Source organism: Phoca vitulina, unplaced genomic scaffold (genome assembly GCF_004348235.1).
Source record: "Phoca vitulina isolate PV1807 unplaced genomic scaffold, GSC_HSeal_1.0 scaffold58, whole genome shotgun sequence".
Taxonomy (NCBI): Eukaryota; Metazoa; Chordata; class Mammalia; order Carnivora; family Phocidae; genus Phoca; species Phoca vitulina.
Genome location: NW_022589761.1, coordinates 3,855,179 through 3,873,727, shown reverse-complemented (window position 1 = coordinate 3,873,727; position 18,549 = coordinate 3,855,179). Strand labels below are relative to the sequence as shown.

General features: G+C 48.9%; 1 protein-coding gene across 1 annotated transcript in view; it reads left to right on the top strand.

The window, feature by feature from the left end:
• Positions 1-18,549, top strand: part of RHPN2 (rhophilin Rho GTPase binding protein 2) — a 57,042-nt gene that overhangs the window by 26,760 nt on the left and 11,733 nt on the right. The window contains exons 4-10 of the mRNA XM_032390562.1: positions 1,490-1,565; positions 10,378-10,455; positions 10,784-10,908; positions 12,581-12,747; positions 15,530-15,717; positions 16,122-16,278; positions 17,506-17,625. Of these exons, the coding sequence (XP_032246453.1) occupies positions 1,490-1,565; positions 10,378-10,455; positions 10,784-10,908; positions 12,581-12,747; positions 15,530-15,717; positions 16,122-16,278; positions 17,506-17,625 (911 nt within the window). The remainder of the gene's footprint in view (positions 1-1,489; positions 1,566-10,377; positions 10,456-10,783; positions 10,909-12,580; positions 12,748-15,529; positions 15,718-16,121; positions 16,279-17,505; positions 17,626-18,549) is intronic.

The following is an 18,549-nucleotide window of genomic DNA, read 5'->3' as shown; positions in this document are numbered from 1 at the left end:
TAAATTCTAGCATTCTGCGCAAAGGTCGAAGTTTCTTGAGTAAGTGAGGCAGGGCCCGACTTTGCTGGTAAATGGAGGATGTTTCATATTCCCACTTGCTGTCCTGGAATGCGGGGAGGTCTGTCGTGAGGGCAGCCCGCAGAGACAGGCACGAAGGCCCCTGTGTGATTACAGCGCGGCTCTCGGTGGCCGGGCAGTCCCCTGTGCCATCGGGAAGAGCGGGGAGAGAGATGTGCAGGTTCATAATGACGCCTTGGGGTCGCCTCCGCCCCCTTCCTGTTTTCAAAGCAGATTGTTTCTTTCTAAGCACAGTTGATCTTTAAACATTTCTGCGAGGCAGGCGGGGAAGAAACAGTCTGGCTGGGCAGATGAGAAAACACCAGGCTGGAGGTCATGGAGGGAGTTAACGTTAGTGCAAGGTTGGGGCTGGGGTGCCCTGGCTGCTCTCCACAGTCCCAGGGAGAACAGGCCTTGTCTGCAGCCCCAGTGGAGTGAGGGCAGGAGGATGCTGGGGGGCCCAGAGGAGAGAGGCATGGTCCATGCTCCCTCCCTTCCAGTAGGGTCCGGCTTTCCCTGCAGGCTTTGGGGAAGCCACGCACCCCCACGGTTGGAGCTCGCCTGCTTTTAGCGCAGCCCGTGGTTTTCTCTTGGCCACAGAGACAGTTTCAGCTTACAGCTGCATTGTCCACTCACCCTGCTCAGCATTCCTGGCCTTCTCCCCGGCTGGGCTGAGCGGCCCCAGGAGGTCTCCTGTTACAGGTCAGGGAGCTAAATCCCTGTTTGCAAAACACAGCCTGAGCCCCCTTTACTTCCTGTTGGCCCTGCCCCTGTCCCTAAGAATGTAGGCTCAGGGCATGCTTCCAGGGTGACCTGTGGGGGAACTGACTGGTCAGTTGGTGGGGGGGAGCCACGTGGGGAGCAAATAGCTGTCCAGGGCATGACACTGGGCTGGAGCTAGGTGCATTTAGGTGTCCAAAGGGTCCCCGGCCCTCAAGGCCTTCCCCGTGCAGGTGATGGGACACAGAGGGGGATACGCCCCATCAGAGGAGGTCCCCGAGAGCCCAGGATTGGAGGGCCACAGGAGAGGTAGGACCTGCCCTGGTGAGGAATGGGGGAGGAGAGTGGGGATGGGCGCTGATGAAGGAGGTCCACTGGCAGGGTTTTTGCGCCCAGGTCGGGCAGCAGTGCACACCCCAGGCCCAGACCCTGGGACACAGGAAGTCCTAAGCACAGTCACTCAAAGAAGGGTGGAGATCGGGACCTAGGTCAAGGTGGTAGGCCCTCATGTGTTAGACCGCGTAGTCCAAAAGTCACAGGGTGCTGGGATTGGGCTTAGAACAGAGGCAGGCACATAACCAGAGTCCTCTTTATGGAACATGAAGTAGTGTTTGCGGGACTGGGGTCCGAAGGTGGGGGGGCCCTGAGCTGGGCTCCTGGGCGCAGAGTGGCTGGGATCCTGATGTTCATTACCTTGCTGTGTTCCTTATAGGGAGGCATTTACGGTCCCGCTGATTCCGCTTGGCCTGAAGGAAACCAAGGATGTTGACTTCTCCGTGGTTCTCAAGGTAAATCTCAAAGCAATGGACACTAGACTCACTGTTTAAAAAGACAAACTAGGAATTGTGTATCCCTTGCAAGTGGCCTTAGGCTCAGTGGGCCGAGTGTCAGCTGATTTCTGCAGGGCGCCTGTGGGCCCCTCAGCAAGCCGGAGAACCTTATGCTATCTGTCCTCCTGTGACCTCACACCATCTTTGGTCCCTCCGAGGCTCAGGGGCCCCGGAAGGCAAGTTAGAAACCTGGGCCTGCCCTCCCCAGGAGGCCAAGCTAGAGACGGCCCGTGGAGGATGTGCTTTGGAATTTTAAAATTGTGCCCTATTTTAATTTTTTCTTAAATTTGGAAACCAATTTAGGCCATGTTTATGGGAGAATCGCTAATTTTTCCCCCAACATTTTATTATGAAAATTTCTAAACTTAGAGAAAAACCGAAAGAATTTTGTAGTGAATCCCTATATACTCAGTACCTAGATTGTACCATGAACATTTTGCTAGAGTTACTTAATCACATATTTATCCATCTGTGCATCCCTGTATCGATATACCAATCCATCCTGTTTTTTGTTATATTTCACAGTGAATCGAACGTGTTGGTTCACTATCTTGAAGAGCTGGGATTTATGGGTTTTTTTTTTCTCCATGAATTCCTGGGTATCCAGCCTCCTCTCCTCTCTTTCTTCCGTCCTCCTTCTCTCCCTTCTTTTTCTGATTTTTTTCTCTTCTTTTTAAAAAAATAACAGCTTTTTTTTTTTAAAGATTTAATTTATTTATTTGAGAGAGAAGAGAGCAAGCACGAGCGAGAGCATGAGCAGGGGGGTGGGTCAGAGGCAGAGAGAGAAGCAGACTCCCTGCTGAGCAGGGAGCCTGATGCAGGGCTCGATCCCAGGACCCTGGGATCATGACCTGCGGCAAAGGCAGACACTTAACCGGCTGAGCCACCTAGGTGCCCCCAAAATAACAGCTTTTTAAAAAACCAGTATGGGGCGCCTGAGTGGCTCAGTCGTTAAGCGTCTGCCTTCGGCTCAGGTCATGATCCCAGGGTCCTGGGATCGAGCCCCGCATCGGGCTCCCTGCTCCGCGGGAAGCCTGCTTCTCCCTCTCCCACTCCCCCTGCTTGTGTTCCCTCTCTTGCTGTGCCTCTCTCTGTCAAATAAATAAATAAAATCTTAAAAAAATAAAAAATAAATAAATAAATAAATAAAAAACCAGTACCTGGCCTCCTCTTTAACTGTGGGGGTCCCTGGTAAGCAGCTGCACCTGTAGGCCCACCTGTGCCTGAGGGCTGGATGCTGACAATGTGACAGGTGCTGCACTCTAGGCCTGTGGTTCAATGGGGGGGTTCAGGTGGGAATTGGAACAGGTGCTTTGGTGCAGGCCCCCGGAGAGGCCTCACCCCCCCTCCAGGGCCAGGAGAGGCTTCCCTGTGCCCGGGATGCCCTCCCCTTCCTCCTCTCCCCAGCCCCGTCATTCTGAGTTTTAACGAATCACCTCCAACATCCATTTAGGAGGAGAAAGGCGACGTGGGGGGGGAGGTAGCGCCGGCCTCTGAGCCCCCCAGCACAGGCGCGGAACCCCAGGGTCGTGAAAAATGCTTCCAAGTATTATGTTTCTTTGCATAGCAACCCTGTTAGTTGACTCATCTTGGACTAGTTTTCATTTAGAGAAGAAAAAAATTATCCTATGCAGGTTGGGCACTATAAAATCTGACCTTTTAAAAGGAATCGGTTCGTACTTTGAAAGCTGCTACACTTGACCTCCATTCTGGAGCAGAGACCGTTAAGTCTGTTGACTGAAGCTCTTTCACTCAGGACCTTTTTGACTGCTGCCTTGTTTACATCTAGGTCCCGGTCCCTGTCACTTTGGGGTTTGTTTTGGAGTTTGAGAAGGGACGTTGATAGTGTCACAGGACTCGGGATCACACGAGATTTGATTTTCTGGGTAGAAAACAACCCAGGAGCTGCAAGCTTTGCACCAACTTTTTCCAGGCTGCCTGAACTTACAGATGTCTATGAGACTCAAGACAGTCCTTGCGTCTGTGGAAACGTCTTTAGGTGCTTTTGTAGAGTGGTTTCTTTTTCTCTTTTTTTTTTTTTTTTTTAAAAGATTTTATTTATTTGTCAGAGAGAGAGAGCACGAGTAGGGGGAGCAGCAGGCTGAGGGAGAGGCAGACTCCCTGCTTAGCAGGGAGACCGATGCGGGGCTCAGTCCCAGGACCCTGGGATCATGACCTGAGCCGAAGGCAGACGCTTAACCAACTGTGAGCCACCCGGGCGCCCCTGTAGAGTGGTTTCTTTACGATTCCGTTTGTTGCTTGGTGCCAGGGTTGCAAGAGTGCAGGCGGGTTAGAGGGAGACTTGGAGCAGCTTGAAGATTTCATGGGCATCTGTAAGGATCCAAACGTGTCACGTGCTGGATTCCACATTAAACTCAGCGGGGAAAAAAAAAAAAATCACATGTTGCGGGCACGGCCAAGTGCTATTCAGCTGAGGCTTCCAACCATGTCATTTTAGCCTAAAAGGGACTCTTCAAATGTCAGTCATACGAAAATGAGAACGTCTGGGGACGTTCTGTTTTCTCCTTCCCGCGTTGTGTGCTGGAGAGTCCCAGGCAGGTGCTGCAGGAGACCTCGGCCAGCTTAGTGAGGACAGCTCCAAGTGCGGCTTGTCTAGCGCCTCCCTGTGCACCCGTGTGACACTTTGTGGTCAGTAAAGCTTCACGCTGTGCTTTTTCATGAAAAGGTACCGTCAAGGGGCGCCTGGGTGGCTCAGTCAGTTAAGCGTCTGCCTTCAGCTCAGGTCATGATCTCAGGGTCCTGGGATCGAGCCCTGCTTTGTGCTCCCTGCTCAGCAGGGAGTCTGTTCCCCGCCCCCTCCATTCTTTCCTGCATGTGCGCTCTCTCTCTTTCTCATCTTTTCAAAAAAAAGGCACCATCAAAATAAATTCCCTTTCCAGAGAATTCAAGTTGGTTGGGTAGGTTTTTTATTTTTTGGCCTTCAAATACAGCTTTATTTATTTATTTTGATTAAGAATAGGATTGTAAAACATTCGGAAAAATAGCAACACATGAAAAGATCCCTCCCAGCCCCAACACCCCTCCCTGCTGAGCTCAGTAACCTGCTCAGCACTTAATCTTTGGACACTGGGGCTCTTCTTCTAATCAGGGACCTGACTCATGAGGGTGTGTGACTCATCCCCTCCCCTCTGTTAGGGCTTTGAGTGGTGTCTGCTGGTGGTAGGTGATGAACAGGGTGGCTGTTAATCTCGTTCTTTCTGCCAGTGCTTGCTGTCGTCTGTGGCCCACCACTGAGCATCTGCACGCTTCACCCAGTGTTCTCTTTGGATACATTTCTAGATGTGGATTTGGTAGGTGGGAGATATATATGACCTACTTACCCACCAGAAGGGGTCCCGCCTTCATTCCTACCCCTGTGTGTGACCGCCTGTCTTCCTGCACCTTACGTTACGCTGGCTATCATTCACCGTTTGGACTTTTTTATGGGATCTTTTTGATTTTTGTGAAATCAGGCAAAATAATAACATTACGGTTTGCATTTCTTTGATCAGTACTAGAGTTGGATACATTCTTGTGTATGTTTCTTTGCCCTTTACCGCTTTTGCTTGATTTCAAAATGACTGTTCCTGCCCTTCGTCTGCTTTTCCACAGTTTTGCTGTTATTTCTTATAAGAGTTCTTTTACATATGAAGGGTATTAACCCTTGGTTCCTTGGTTTATATATATTGCAGATATTTCTCTCAGTGCATTCTCTCCTTAATTTAACTTGTTATATAAGCAATAACCAGTTTAAAAAGTATATCTGTTTTTGCCACTAAGATTTTGTGTTGTTGAATTTACTAATCCCTCCCTTTACAGTTCTGCCTCGATGTTCAGAAAGGCACCGTGCATACCAAGATGGCATAAATATTTTGCTATTATTTCTCCCAACTGTCTTGTTTCAAATGTTTTTGCATCAAATCTTTAATCTATCTGGCATTTGTTTTGGGGGTAAAATATGAGGTATAGGGTTATAACCTTTTATTTTCACCAAATGGGTAGCCAGTTTCCCCTGAACTCTATGTAAAGAAGCCATCTGTGGTGCTGGATGGTGTCCGTTTCCCTCTGTGACCGCCCCCCCACCCCCTGCATCTACCCTCCTCCATCCTGCTCTGCACCAGGGAGGCCGCAGCAGGCTGGAGGGGCTAGGAGAACAGGGACATTTATTCTCCAGGCTGCTCAGCTGGCTTTCTTTTGTATTCCTGGCGGGGAGGGCCTGGTGGCTTTGGGTGCCTACCTCAGGTAGCCATCTCTCCGGGTTTTCAAAGCTCCTTCTCCTTCTTGACCCTTTAGCTCTGGGGTTCTAATGGCCCTGAAGGTTCTGCACCATCCCTGTGGTTTCCCTTAACCCTGCCCACACCACTGTATTAGCCCTTTCCTTAAATTCACATCGGGCATGCCGTCCGTGGGTGCCACCTTCTTCCTGTCTGGACCTGCTGGGTGCTCTAGCCTTTCCCACTTCTGTAGAATGCTGGCTTTTGTTAAGACACCTGATTCTTCAGTCTACTTCCATCTGTTTCTGATCCATGCCTGGTTTCGTTGTCTATCCATTGCTCACTGTTTAATCCCTATGTGTTTTAATAGCACATTAGGGCAAACCTCCTTTATGACCATGCTTTTCCAAATGTTCTTGGCTTTTCTCCCACATTTTTACTTCCATATTTTGTCAAGTTTTCCCAAAATAGTACTTTTGGGTTTTGATTGAAATTTAATTAGATTCATAGCTTATGTAGGACAAAATTGTATCTTTACCATATTGCACGTTTTCATCTATGAACATAATGTTTCTAATTGTTGATATGTCAACAAATAGCAAGTTTTATGCGGGGCAGGGACCATGTCTGTCTTACTAAAAAAAAAAAAAGACTTAATGCTTCCCATTTGTAACACCTGGGTGGATTTGGAGAATATAATGCTAAGTGAGGTAAGTCAGTCAGAGAAACACAAATACCATATGATTTCACTCATAAGTGGAATTTAAGAAAGAAAACAAAAAAGAAAAAAGAAATAAGAGACAAGCAAAATACCAGACTCTTAACCATAGATAACAAACTTCTGGTTCCCAGAGGGGAAGTTGGGGGGTGGGGGTGAAACAGGTGATGGGGATTAAGAGCACACTTATCATGATGAGCACTGAGTAATGTGTAGAGTTGTTGAATCACTATACTGTACAAATGAAACTAATATAACACTGTATGTTGACTATACTGGAAATTTTTAAAAATGCCTTAATGAGGGGCGCCTGGGTGGCTCAGTCGTTAAGCGTCTGCCTTCGGCTCAGGTCATGGTCCCAGGGTCCTGGGATCAAGCCCCACATCGGGCTCTCTGCTCCGCGGGAAGCCTGCTTCTCCCTCTCCCACTCCCCCTGCTTGTGTTCCCTCTCTCGCTGTGTCTCTCACTCTGTCAAAATAAATAAATAAAATCTTTAAAAAAAAAAAAAAAAAAAAATGCCTTAATGAATACATGAGAGAATGAAATAACTTACGTCTTTCAGTAAAGCTTAATACTTAACTGCTCAGTGAATTCAGTTAATTTTATCCCTGGGAATATTGCACTTTTGTTGAGATGGTGCAACTGGGAAGTTATTGTTTCCCAGTTATATTTTTCTAACTGGTTATGGCTTATGTAAGAAGGGAAGACTATTGGGGCGCCTGGGTGGCTCAGTCGTTAAGCGTCTGCCTTCGGCTCAGGTCATGATCCCAGAGTTCTGGGATCGAGCCCCGCATCGGGCTCCTTGCTCAGCGGGAGGCCTGTTTCTCCCTCTCCCACTCCCTCTGCTTGTGTTCTCTCTCTCGCTGTGTCTCTGTCAAATAAATAAATAAAAATCTTTAAAAAAAAAAAAAGAAGGGAAGACTATTGATTTATATCTATTAACTTTGTGGCCATTTCACTGAATTCCTATTATTTTAGTAGTTTTTCAGTTGGTGTGCTCTAGGTTTTGTAAATGTGCCATTATTTTGCAAAAAAAAATTATATCATTTTTGTTTATTCCTTTCTAATATTTGTCTTAATTTGTTGGCTCGAGAACTTCAAAATTATGTCATATAATAGAATTATGTTGTGTAATCCTTGTCTTATCCCTGATGTTTACAGTGCGTTTCAGCTAGACATTTTTTATCCTACTATTTAGTATGATAACATATTTAATATTTAAACATATTTATGTTTAATCTAGCTTAGGAATGCATTTAGAATTTGTGTGCTTCATCCAGGTGCTTCATTTGTGGAAGTGCCCAAAAATTCTCTTTGACTTTTATGAGGTTAACGTAAAGGTTTTTTTTAAACTTACCTTAAGTATAACTTGTCTCCTAATTTTAAGAACATTTTTGCCAATGTCCACAGCAGAGGTTGACAGAACAATGTGCTGTCCTGAAAAGGATGCAGTTTCTCTCATCCCTGAGCATCTCCTGAGTGGTGACCCCTAACACTGCTTTCAGGGATGTCATCGGAGAAACCCTAGATGAACTTTGTCCTCCAGATCATTTTCACCATTGTTAACATCACTAATAACATAATTCTAGTGGAAGATCATTTCAAATTTTACAAGTGGTCTTTGTATTAGTAGAGGAGCTGATTCCAAACATCAGCACTTTAAGTCGTAAACAAAATCTGTGACAACATCATAAAATGAAAGCAAAAATTGGGTAAAAATGACCAAATTGAAAAACAGAAGGAGCCTCTGCATATCCTTGGACCCAGCAAGGCATCTCAAAATTTATGCTGAGGAGCTAATCAGAGGTGTGCTTGCGGATGACTATCATGGTATAATCTCTAATCACAGAAAACATACAAGTGACTTAAATGTCTAACAAGAAGAGGTTAAGAATATCATGATATAGGGGCGCCTGGGTGGCTCAGTCAGTTAAGCATCTGCCTTCGGCTCAGGTCATGATCCCGGGGTCCTGGGATCGAGCCCCACATAGGGGGGAGAGTGGGGGGAGCCTGCTTCTCCCTCTCCCACTCCCCCTGCTTGTGTTCCCTCTCTCGCTGTGTCTCTCTCTGTCAAATAAATAAAATATTTAAACAAACAAACAAAGAATATCATGATATATATTGGCCAGCACATAGTAGGTGCTCGATTTGTTTGTTTAATAGATGAGTTGTACACGCATTACATTGGAGGATTACATAATCATTAAAAGTCGTGTTATGGAGGGGCGGCTGGGTGGCTCAGTCGGTTAAGTGTCCAACTCTTGATTTTGGCTCAGGTGATGGGATTGAGCCCTGAGTCGGGCTCCGCACTCAGTGCGGAGTCTGCTAGAGATTCTTTCCCTCTCCCTCTGCGCCTTCCCCTCCCTGCGTGTACGTGCTCTCTCTCTCTCTTCTTTCTCTAAAATCTTTAAAAAAAATTTTTTTTAAAGTCATATGGCATATGCAAATGTTTGATACATTGCCAGTTCAAAAAGAAAAGCACAGCAAATGTGTATATTCATTCAACAGAACCCCCATTTTTATAAGATGAAGGTGTGTGAGTGTGTGTGTGTGTGTGTATGTATGTATGTGTGTATGCACGGAACATAGCATAGAACAAAGCAGGAGGGGCTTTAGTGTAGAAAGTGTGTAATGAGAATCTACTCACAGACACCTGAGAAGACACAGTTGAACATGTCTTTCCTCCACTTTCTGGTAGCACTTAGGGCAGATGCTATGCAAGAAGCCACTCTCGATGCCCTTTATACTATTTTTATTTTTGTTTGTTCCCCATCATACTTGCCATCTTCTAATATATAATATAATTTACTTATTTATCTGTTTTTTTTTAAGTTTTATTTATTTGAGAGACCGAGCATGAGCGGGGGGAGAGGGCAGAGGGAGAGGAAGAAGCAGGCTCCCCACTGAGCAGGGAGCCCGATGGGGTACTCGATCCCAGGACTCTGGGATCATAACCTGAGCCAAAGGCAGACGCTTAACCGACTGAGCTACCCAGGCATCCCTAATTTACTTATTTGTTGTGCCTGTCACTTATTGTCTGTGCCCCCTTGTGAGAATAGAAGCTGCATGGGGAAAAGTCTTTGTTTTGTTCACTGATGGAGCCCAGGCCTTACAAACAGTGCCTGGACATAGCAGACGCGCATCTGTGTGTGCCGTATGCCTGGATGAATTCACAGAGTCGTCATCGAACGCTGGACTGGGGACCCGGTTAGGGGGTCTCATCCAGGTGCTTCATTTGTGGAAGTGCCCAAAGCTGCTCTCACAAAGGTTCCTCTCGCAGTCCCTGAGGGTAGTAGCCTCCTATCAGCTCTTAGACATGAATTTCCTTTGCCGGGAAGGCCCTCTGCCCAGGTACTGAAGGCGGCCCACAGGATGGACATCAGAGCTCCTGAGTGTCTGGGATGTTTGCCACAATTATTCAACATATTGTCACTTACACAGTCACTTGAATATGACGCAAAGACATTATATTTTATTATTATTTTTTTAAGTAGGCTCCATGCCCAACGTGGAGCTTGAACTCAGGACCCTGAGATCAAGAGTCATGTGCTCTACCATCTGAGCCAGCCAGGTGCCCCCACAAACACATTTTAAAATAAAAAAAACAACTTCAACTTTCCTTTTTACTGAAGCAACAAAAGGAACGTTTTTAAATATACATGCAGTTCAGAAAATAAATCCCACCATCCAGAAAATCACTGTAGCATATAATCTCCTGGTTGTATGAATTCTACATGTATTTTTAAACCGGGGGAGGGGGGCACATTAGACATTCCTGTTTTACCTGTTTATGGTTTGGAATGACACCTTACAGGATCTCATCTCCTTTTTCTTACAGGATTTCATCCTGGAACATTACAGTGAGGACAGCTACTTGTATGAAGATGAAATAGCAGACTTGATGGATCTGAGACAGGTGCGGTGTTGTGTGTGGCGGGCAGGGGAGGGGAGGGGAGGGGAGGGTGGCTGCCATGGAGGGTGGTTGGAGGTGATAGGGAGGTGCTTTCAGAACCCTCTGTTCAGCCTGGCCACAGCAGGGGACAGACACGCTCCCTGGCACATCTGAGGCCGGATTTGGGGACTCCTGAGCCTACCCCAGCCCTCTCCACCCCTCCTAGTGCTCAGGGTAGCAGCAGCGGGGGTCCAGGCTCAGCAAACATAGCAAGTGTGACATCTGGGGTGGCCGTGAGCTGCGTCCTCACCTACTACCCCCCCCGCCCCTTCGGTGGTTCCTTTCCCTCCAGGCTTGCCGGACACCCAGCCGGGATGAGGCCGGGGTTGAACTGCTCATGAGCTACTTCATCCAGCTGGGATTTGTGGAGAACCGGTTCTTCCCGCCCACCCGACAGATGGGGATCTTGTTTACGTGGTAGGTACCTGAGGCCCCCGCTGCTGCCCTCCCCTTCGGCACCCTGAGGCTCCTCTGCAACCCCGCCCCCTCTTTCAAGGGGTCCCATTTCTACCGGAGAGCCTGGAGACACGTAGATCAAGGGGTGTTTATGTATGAAGGGGATCCAAGGGGAGAAGGCGCCAACAGACCATGGCTTCTTGCTTCTCCAAGCAAGTGAGCCGAGGAGAAGAGGCTTTTTTTGTGTGTGTGCTCATTTTATTGTTGGGGAAACACAGGGGCTCCGAGGTAGAACTAACAAGAAGCAAGATTCTTGTTCCAGATGGGACAGGGGGTGGGAGTCGGGTTTTGTCCCAACGACAAAGGCAGCAAACAGAAGTAGATCAGCTCTTAAAAACCTAAGCAGGGCATTTGATTCTTCTCCAGAGTTGGTATTTTCGAAGGTTAGTGCTGTTTAAATACTTTGGAGATGCGGTACCTCTTCCCTGAGGGTACTTAGCATGGCAGAAAGGAGGCCGCGGGGCATATTCGGAGCAACATTGCACCATCGCTGGTGGCCACAGATGCTGTCCTTTTGAAAGAATAGGCACATGACTTTTGCTAAAGATGCCTTAGCTGCCTACTCGGAGTGAAAGGGTAAAGGTGATTTCTCCTTAGTGTTGAATTAGGAAGAATCTCCACGTCTACCTCCTGGTTGACGGGTGAACTTTAAAACAAATCCTGAGTCTTTTAGACTTGAGGAAGAATTATGAGGGGTTCATAATTGCTATGTTTCCTTTAGGAGAAGACATACACACACACACACACACACACGTATTTTTGGAGTCGGAGAGGGGGGTCGGGGGCAGAGGGAGAAAGAGAATCTTAAGTAGGCTCTACGCCTAGCATGGAGCCCAAGTTAGGGCTCGATCTCACGACCCCAAGATCATGACCTGAGCTGAAATCAAGAGTCAGACACTTAACCGACTGAGCCACCCAGACGCCCCAAAAGAACACATATTTTTAATACACCTTATTTTTTAGAACAGTTTTAGGTTCGCAGCAAAATTGAGAGATTTCCCATATATCCCCTACCCCCACACATTATCACCCAAAGTCCATAGTTTACATTGGGGTTCACTCTTGGTGGTAGTCATTTCATGGGTTTTGCCCATGTGTAAAGACACATTTCCATGTTATAGGATCACACAGAGTAGTTTCACTGCCCTACAACCCTCTTCTCCACCTCTTTCTCCCTCCCCGCCCCTCAACCCTGGCATCTACTGATTCTTTTTGTCTCCACTGTTTTGCCTTTTCCAGAATGCCAGATAGTTGGAATCATAAAGTATGTAGCCTTTCTCGGAGTGGCTTCTTTCACTGAGAAATATGCATTTAAGTTTCCTGCATGTCTTCTCACGGCTTGATAACCCATTTCTTTTTATTGCTAAATGATATTCCATTGTATGGTTGTGCTGCAGTTTCTTTATCCGTTCACTTTTGGAAGGACGTGTTGGTTGAGAAGCCTTCCTTTTGTGTGAAATTGTGGGTATCTTTATTCAGTGTGATCAGCCCGTTGGCTTGCTTGGAAATGAATGCTTCATTGCATGTGCATCTTTGTGTTTTATTCAAGAAGTGAATTTTGTCCGCTTTCACCCCAAAGCGGCCTTCGCCAGCCAAATAATGCATGTTCTCAAAACCTATTTCTTTTAACTAGGTATGACTCGCTCACCGGGGTTCCGGTGAGCCAGCAGAACTTGCTCCTGGAGAAGGCCAGTATTCTGTTTAACGTCGGAGCCCTCTACACTCAGATTGGGACCCGGTGCAATCGGCGGACCCAGGCTGGGCTGGAGGGCGCGGTGGACGCCTTTCAGAGAGCCGCAGGTGTGTCTCCAGGAAGGCTGCCAGGATAGCGTCCTGGCCTCACTGGGGGGCAGGGCACGGGGTTCTGCAGCGGAAGAGGGTCCGTGGGCCTTCCCCAGGCCCATGCTTGGGCTCCCAGGGCTGTAAGGGCCAGGCGGGTTTCTAGTGCTGGTGTACTTTCCCACCGAGAGAATTGCTTAACGGCTCAAGCCCTAATGGCCCATGGACACAGCAAACCCCGTGGTTAACAATTAATCTTTTCCGAATGAGTGGCCCCAAGGATGGCAGTGAATGAATTGTTCTTTTGAAAGCTGTATTGGGGAAGGGGAATACGTTTTTCTCAAAGAGTGCAAATGTAGGCTCTTTCTTTTCTCTTTCACCAGGCCTGGTTCATCACTACATGTTACTTTCCATGTGTTTATATTGTGCTCATTGTGGAAAGCTTGCCTGCCCGAGGCTCTCCTCCGAGCCCTCTGTCAAGTGACACTTAGCATCAACCTGTAGAGGACCGGAGGTCGCCAGGCTGGGTGTAGCGCGTGGGTCTGGCTCGGGGGTGTCTGAGGGTCCTGCATTGCTCTCCTGCGGCAGGGCCTGTGGCTGGCCGACTTGCCACTGGGAATGGTGGGAGAAAGCAGCCACGCGGCCCAGACCACAGCACGATCCCCTGAGCGGGCTCCGCGCCAAGTTCCCTTCTGTGCTGGTCCTCGTCACTCTGCTTTGGGGAGTTACTCCCAGCAGGGGATGTTTGCGGCGTCTCACTTTGCTCTGCAAGGCCGTGAAGAACCAGAGCTTTGTCATTTTGGCTGATCGTGAAATCGCTTATGTTAAAATGACTGATCCCTTGGGGGACGCCCAAGGGGGCTCAGTCGGTTAAGCATCTGCCTTCAGCTCAGGTCATGATCCCAGGGTCCTGGGATCGAGCCCCGCATCGGGCTCCCAGCTCAGCGGGGAGCCTGCTTCTCCCTCTTCCTGCCGCTCCCCCTGCTTGTGCTCTCTCTCTCTGACAAATAAATAAATAGAATCTTAAAAAAAAAAAAAAAAAGATCCTTTGGGATAAAACAACGTGCTAAGATCCCATGTGGGAGTGGATTTCTTTTACTGTACATCCTTTCCTGGGCTCATTTTCTTTCTGAGGAACCTAAAGCAGGCATGCTTGGTGACCCATCTCTAGGATGACAGCAACATAGACAACATGAAGCTTAAGAACAGAGCGGGAGGGGCGCCTGGGTGGCTCAGTTGGTTAAGCGACTGCCTTCGGCTCAGGTCATGATCCTGGAGTCCCTGGATCGAGTCCCGCATCGGGCTCCCTGCTCGGCAGGGAGTCTGCTTCTCCCTCTGACCCTCCCCCCTCTCATGTGCTCTCTCTCATTCTCTCTCTCTCTCAAATAAATAAATAAAATCTTTAAAAAAAAAAAAAAAAAAAAAAAAAACAGAGCGGGAGCAAACCCCAGAAGGGAGCAGATAGCCTGCAGCTTCTGCCATCTATCCACGGGGCAGTTCAGGCTTTGCAACAAAACCAGAGGAACCAGTCAGATGGGATTCATGTCAGAGATTTTATTTCAGCCTCTGGTTGACTGTCAGTCAGCGCTGTGACAGTTAATTTTCTAACATATAAAAAAGTCAGCTAAGGGCCACAGCAGGAAAATTTCCATTGGAGTGGCTGGGTTGGTCTTTCCTGAGGTCCTGGGGAAAAGCCCTGAATTTCATCATGACCCAGGTGTTAAATGGGAGCGTGTCCCGCGGAGAGGCCTTCCGCCGTCAGCCTGCCTGCTTTCTGTTTTCACCTCCATTAAATGGCGGGTCACGTATGGGATGCCTCACGGTTGGCCCAGGTGAGACAGGAATAAACAGGGAGCAGGCTGGTTTCCTCGCTTGATACAGATGGAAGTGTTTTAGAAAAGAATCATGATTTTTTTTTTTTATTTTGTTAAGATGCACAAAAGAAAATGACCATTTGTAACCGATTTCGAGCGTTTCAGTTCATTGGCATTAAGTACATTCACGTGGTCGGGCAACTCTCTTATCGCCAGAACTTTGTCATCTGCCTGGACTGAAACTCTGGGGGGCACAGTGGGTTCAGCGTCCGACTCTTGGTTTCGGGTCAGGTCCTGATCTCAGGGTCATGGGATCGAGCCCCGTGTCGGGCTCCGTGCTGTGTGGAGTCTGCTTGAGATTCTCTCTCCCTCTGCCCCTCCCCCTGCCTACGCATGCACGTGCTCTCTCTTTCTCTCCCTCTCTCAAATAAATATAACCTTCAGACAAACTCTGTACCCATTAAACACTAACTATGCCTTCCTGCCCCCTACCCCTGGCAACCATTATGCTACCTTTTTGTCTCCCTGAATTTGGCTCTTTCAGATACCTTGTCTCATAGATCAGAATATTTGCCCACGTGACTGGCTTACTTCACTTCCCGTAATGTCTGCATCCATGTTGTAGCATGTGTCAGAATCTCCTTCCTTTTTAAGGCTGAAAAATTATTCCGTTGTATGTATACACCACATTGTTTAACCGTACGTTGATGGACATTTGGGTTGGTTTCTACCTTTTGGCTGTTATGACTAATGCTGTCGTGAATGTGGGTGTACGAGTATCGATTTCCATCGGTTTCCGTCTGCTTTCAATTCTTCAGGGTGTATACCTAGGAAGGGAATTGTGATCTTACGGTAACTGAGAATCAGATTTTTCACAACGTTCCAGAACACGTTCTTAATTTTTGCCTCTCTCCATCTCTGTGCTTTTGAACAGTATGGTGAAATCGATATGACCCCCCACTAACGTGCAAAAAAATTTCCAATTGTAGGGGTTTTAAATCACCTGAAGGAGACGTTCACTCATACTCCAAGTTATGACATGAGTCCTGCCATGCTCAGCGTGCTGGTCAAAATGATGCTTGCACAAGCCCAAGAAAATGTGTTTGAGAAAATCTGCCTTCCTGGGATCCAGAACGAGTTCTTCATGCTGGTAAAGGTGGCTCAGGAGGCTGCCAAGGTGAGCCCTCCTGGGTCCCGTGACTTTTGGGGGTGGGCGGGATGTGTCAATGTGGGCCCACTGGAAGCAGCGGCGGCTTCCCACGGCAGCTTGCCTGTGACCTGGGCAGCGTGCCTGCCCTGGACCGAGTGTGAGCTTGCATTTTCTTGGCAAGCTGTGGCGTTTCCGATACGGATCACTGATTCCATCTGCAGCTTAGGCCAAAAACCCAGCATCATGACCATTGCCTACTCTCACTGTGAACTCTGATGCTGAAAGAACTAGGAAGCCTTGGAGCTGCTCCCAGATTCTGGAGCGGCTGCCGGCAGGGCTGCTCCATAGAAGAAAGGGCTCTTTTTCTGCAGCCTGGGTGCGTGAGCACCCCTGGGCCAGGCTCCCCATCCCCAGCATTCCTTCTGTTGCAGGTGGGGGAGGTCTATCGGCAGCTGCACACGGCCATGAGCCAGGCACCGGTGAAGGAGAACATCCCCTACTCCTGGGCCAGCTTGGCCTGCGTGAAGGCTCACCACTACGGAGCCCTGGCCCACTACTTTGTGGCCACCCTTCTCATCGACCACCAGCGTAAGGCTTGTGGGCTTGGAGGCTCTGGGGCTTTGGTCAGGGTTGTGCTTCCAGAACATTCTGAGCTAAGTGAGAGCTGTCTGTCTGCCCTGGAGATGCTCCCAGGATTTAGGGGTTCTCCGTTCCTGCTATGGAGGAAGAGGGGGAGTATAATTCTGCCTGGGATGGAGCAGACAGCTCCAAGGAGATGACTTCCTCCCACCCCCCGGCGTTGAGACCAGGGCTTGGACCAGGGCTAGCGCTTGTGAGGCACTCACCTAGGCACCGAACCTAAGGGGATGCCCCCAAACTCAGTATTCAAGATAATCTTTGGATGTGATATTTTAAATGAATCAGAACTAATGCGAAAAAATCCACGGTGATCCAAATTTTAAATAAGACTACAGATCAGTAACAATGTTGTGCTGACCCACCTCGGAGCCTGAAGCAAAGAGGAATTTTGATGTCTGTTCATCGTACATTTTTTTTTAGCATACATTTTGGTATTTAGAAAATTGTATTAAACTATCCTGTATCCTGACTGCTGAGTGTTTGGTGGTGCCCTCTTAAATTTTTAGCCCGAGGTGAGTGTCTTGCTCTCCTCACCCTAGTCTTGGCTCTGATTTGAGGTCAGGTGAGACTCTTGTTGTCATGAGCTCTAATCAAGGTCGCCCCACAGTAGACAGGACAAGTCACATAAACCATTCAGCAGTTGCGGTAGCAACACACATGGGCCAGCAGTTGGACTCTTTTGGTGTAGTCACGGAAGGCTCCTCAGAGGCGGTGACATTTGAGTTGGACCTTGAAGTCTAAGGAGCACTTTTGCAGCTGAACGAGGAGGAAAAGGACAGCTAGAGCTAGAACACTAGCCGAGCTCTGGAATGGAGGCCAGAAGTGTTGAGGTGGGTGGCGGTGAGAGGTTTGGTGAGGCTAGAGAGGGGATGCGTGCCAGGGAGGGCGGGTGCAGGCACAGAGGCCACCAGAGGCTTGAGGCTGGGCTATGCTAGGAGGTTCCGTGAGGTGGGTGAATTGGAGGAGGTAGAGTGGGGGCTCAGAGCCAAACCATGAGCCTCTAGGGTGCGCCTGGCCCCAAGTGCACAAAGACTTGTGAGCTGGATGGCCGGTGTGTCCAGGGGCTGAAAGGAGACCTGTTATCCCAAGTGCCCTCTCTGAGGGGTCTGAGGCACTGTCTCCAGAGTCTGTGGTCACGTCCACAAGAAGGGATTTACCCTGTGGCTCTCGTTGCAGTGAAGCCGGGAGCTGATGAGGATCATCAGGAGAAGTGCCTGTCCCAGCTTTACGACCACATGCCGGAGGGACTGACGCCCTTAGCCACGCTGAAGAACGGGCACCAGCGCCGACAGCTGGGTATGCCTCGGCTGTCCCGCTCCCTCTGTCTGCAGGCCCCGTTCGATGCCCAGCTAGCTGGTCCTGCTCACAGACAGCCCAGACAGGTCCCCAGGACAGGGTCCAGAGAGCAGGGCATCCTGGGTCATCCTGGCCACTCTGGATCAGAAACCGTGAGGCACAGTCTGCAGCCTCAACAGGCTCCTGGGGCTGTGTTCTTGCAGGTTCTCTGAGGCCCTGGGCCTCCCAAAGCGGAGCCAGAGCTTTGACGATCTTCCCACCCCCTCGTGGTCCAGGGGATGGCCCTTGGTCATCCGAACGTGGAAGGGCACATTTGTTAATGTTCTTCTGTCACACCTAAGAACTGGTGATGAGTGGTCCTGGTTTGGTCTCTGCCAGGTGTCAGAATCTCTCTTCCCATGTGCGAGCCTGAATTCCTCTACTACCCAAACCTGCTCCTTACGCCCACACGCACTTCCCAGTCTCACTGATGGCAACTCCAGCCTAGAGGTGCGCAGGCCAGGAACCCGGGACTCACCTCCTGCCTTCAGCCTTCTTTCTCACCCCACCCGTGATTGGCAAATCCCATTGACTCTACCTAGACAACACGTCCCAGATCCGACCACCTCTCACCTACCACCCAGGTCCAAGCCACACGGATGCAGTGCTTACTTACCACACATTGACTCCCTTCGATCTCACATAGCCTTGTGTGATAGGCATAATATGATCCCCATTTCACAGTTAAGGAAACAGAGGCCCAGAGAGGTCACGCAGCTCATAACTGGTCCCCCTGCTTTCCTCTTTATTCCTTCATTCCTTCATTCTCAGTTCACATGGGTCACATCACATCAGTCCTCACACCCTAATGGGCTCCCATACCACCCAGAGTACGGGCAGAAGGCTGGAGACATGTCTGTCCCCTGCTCCTCTCTGGCCTCATTC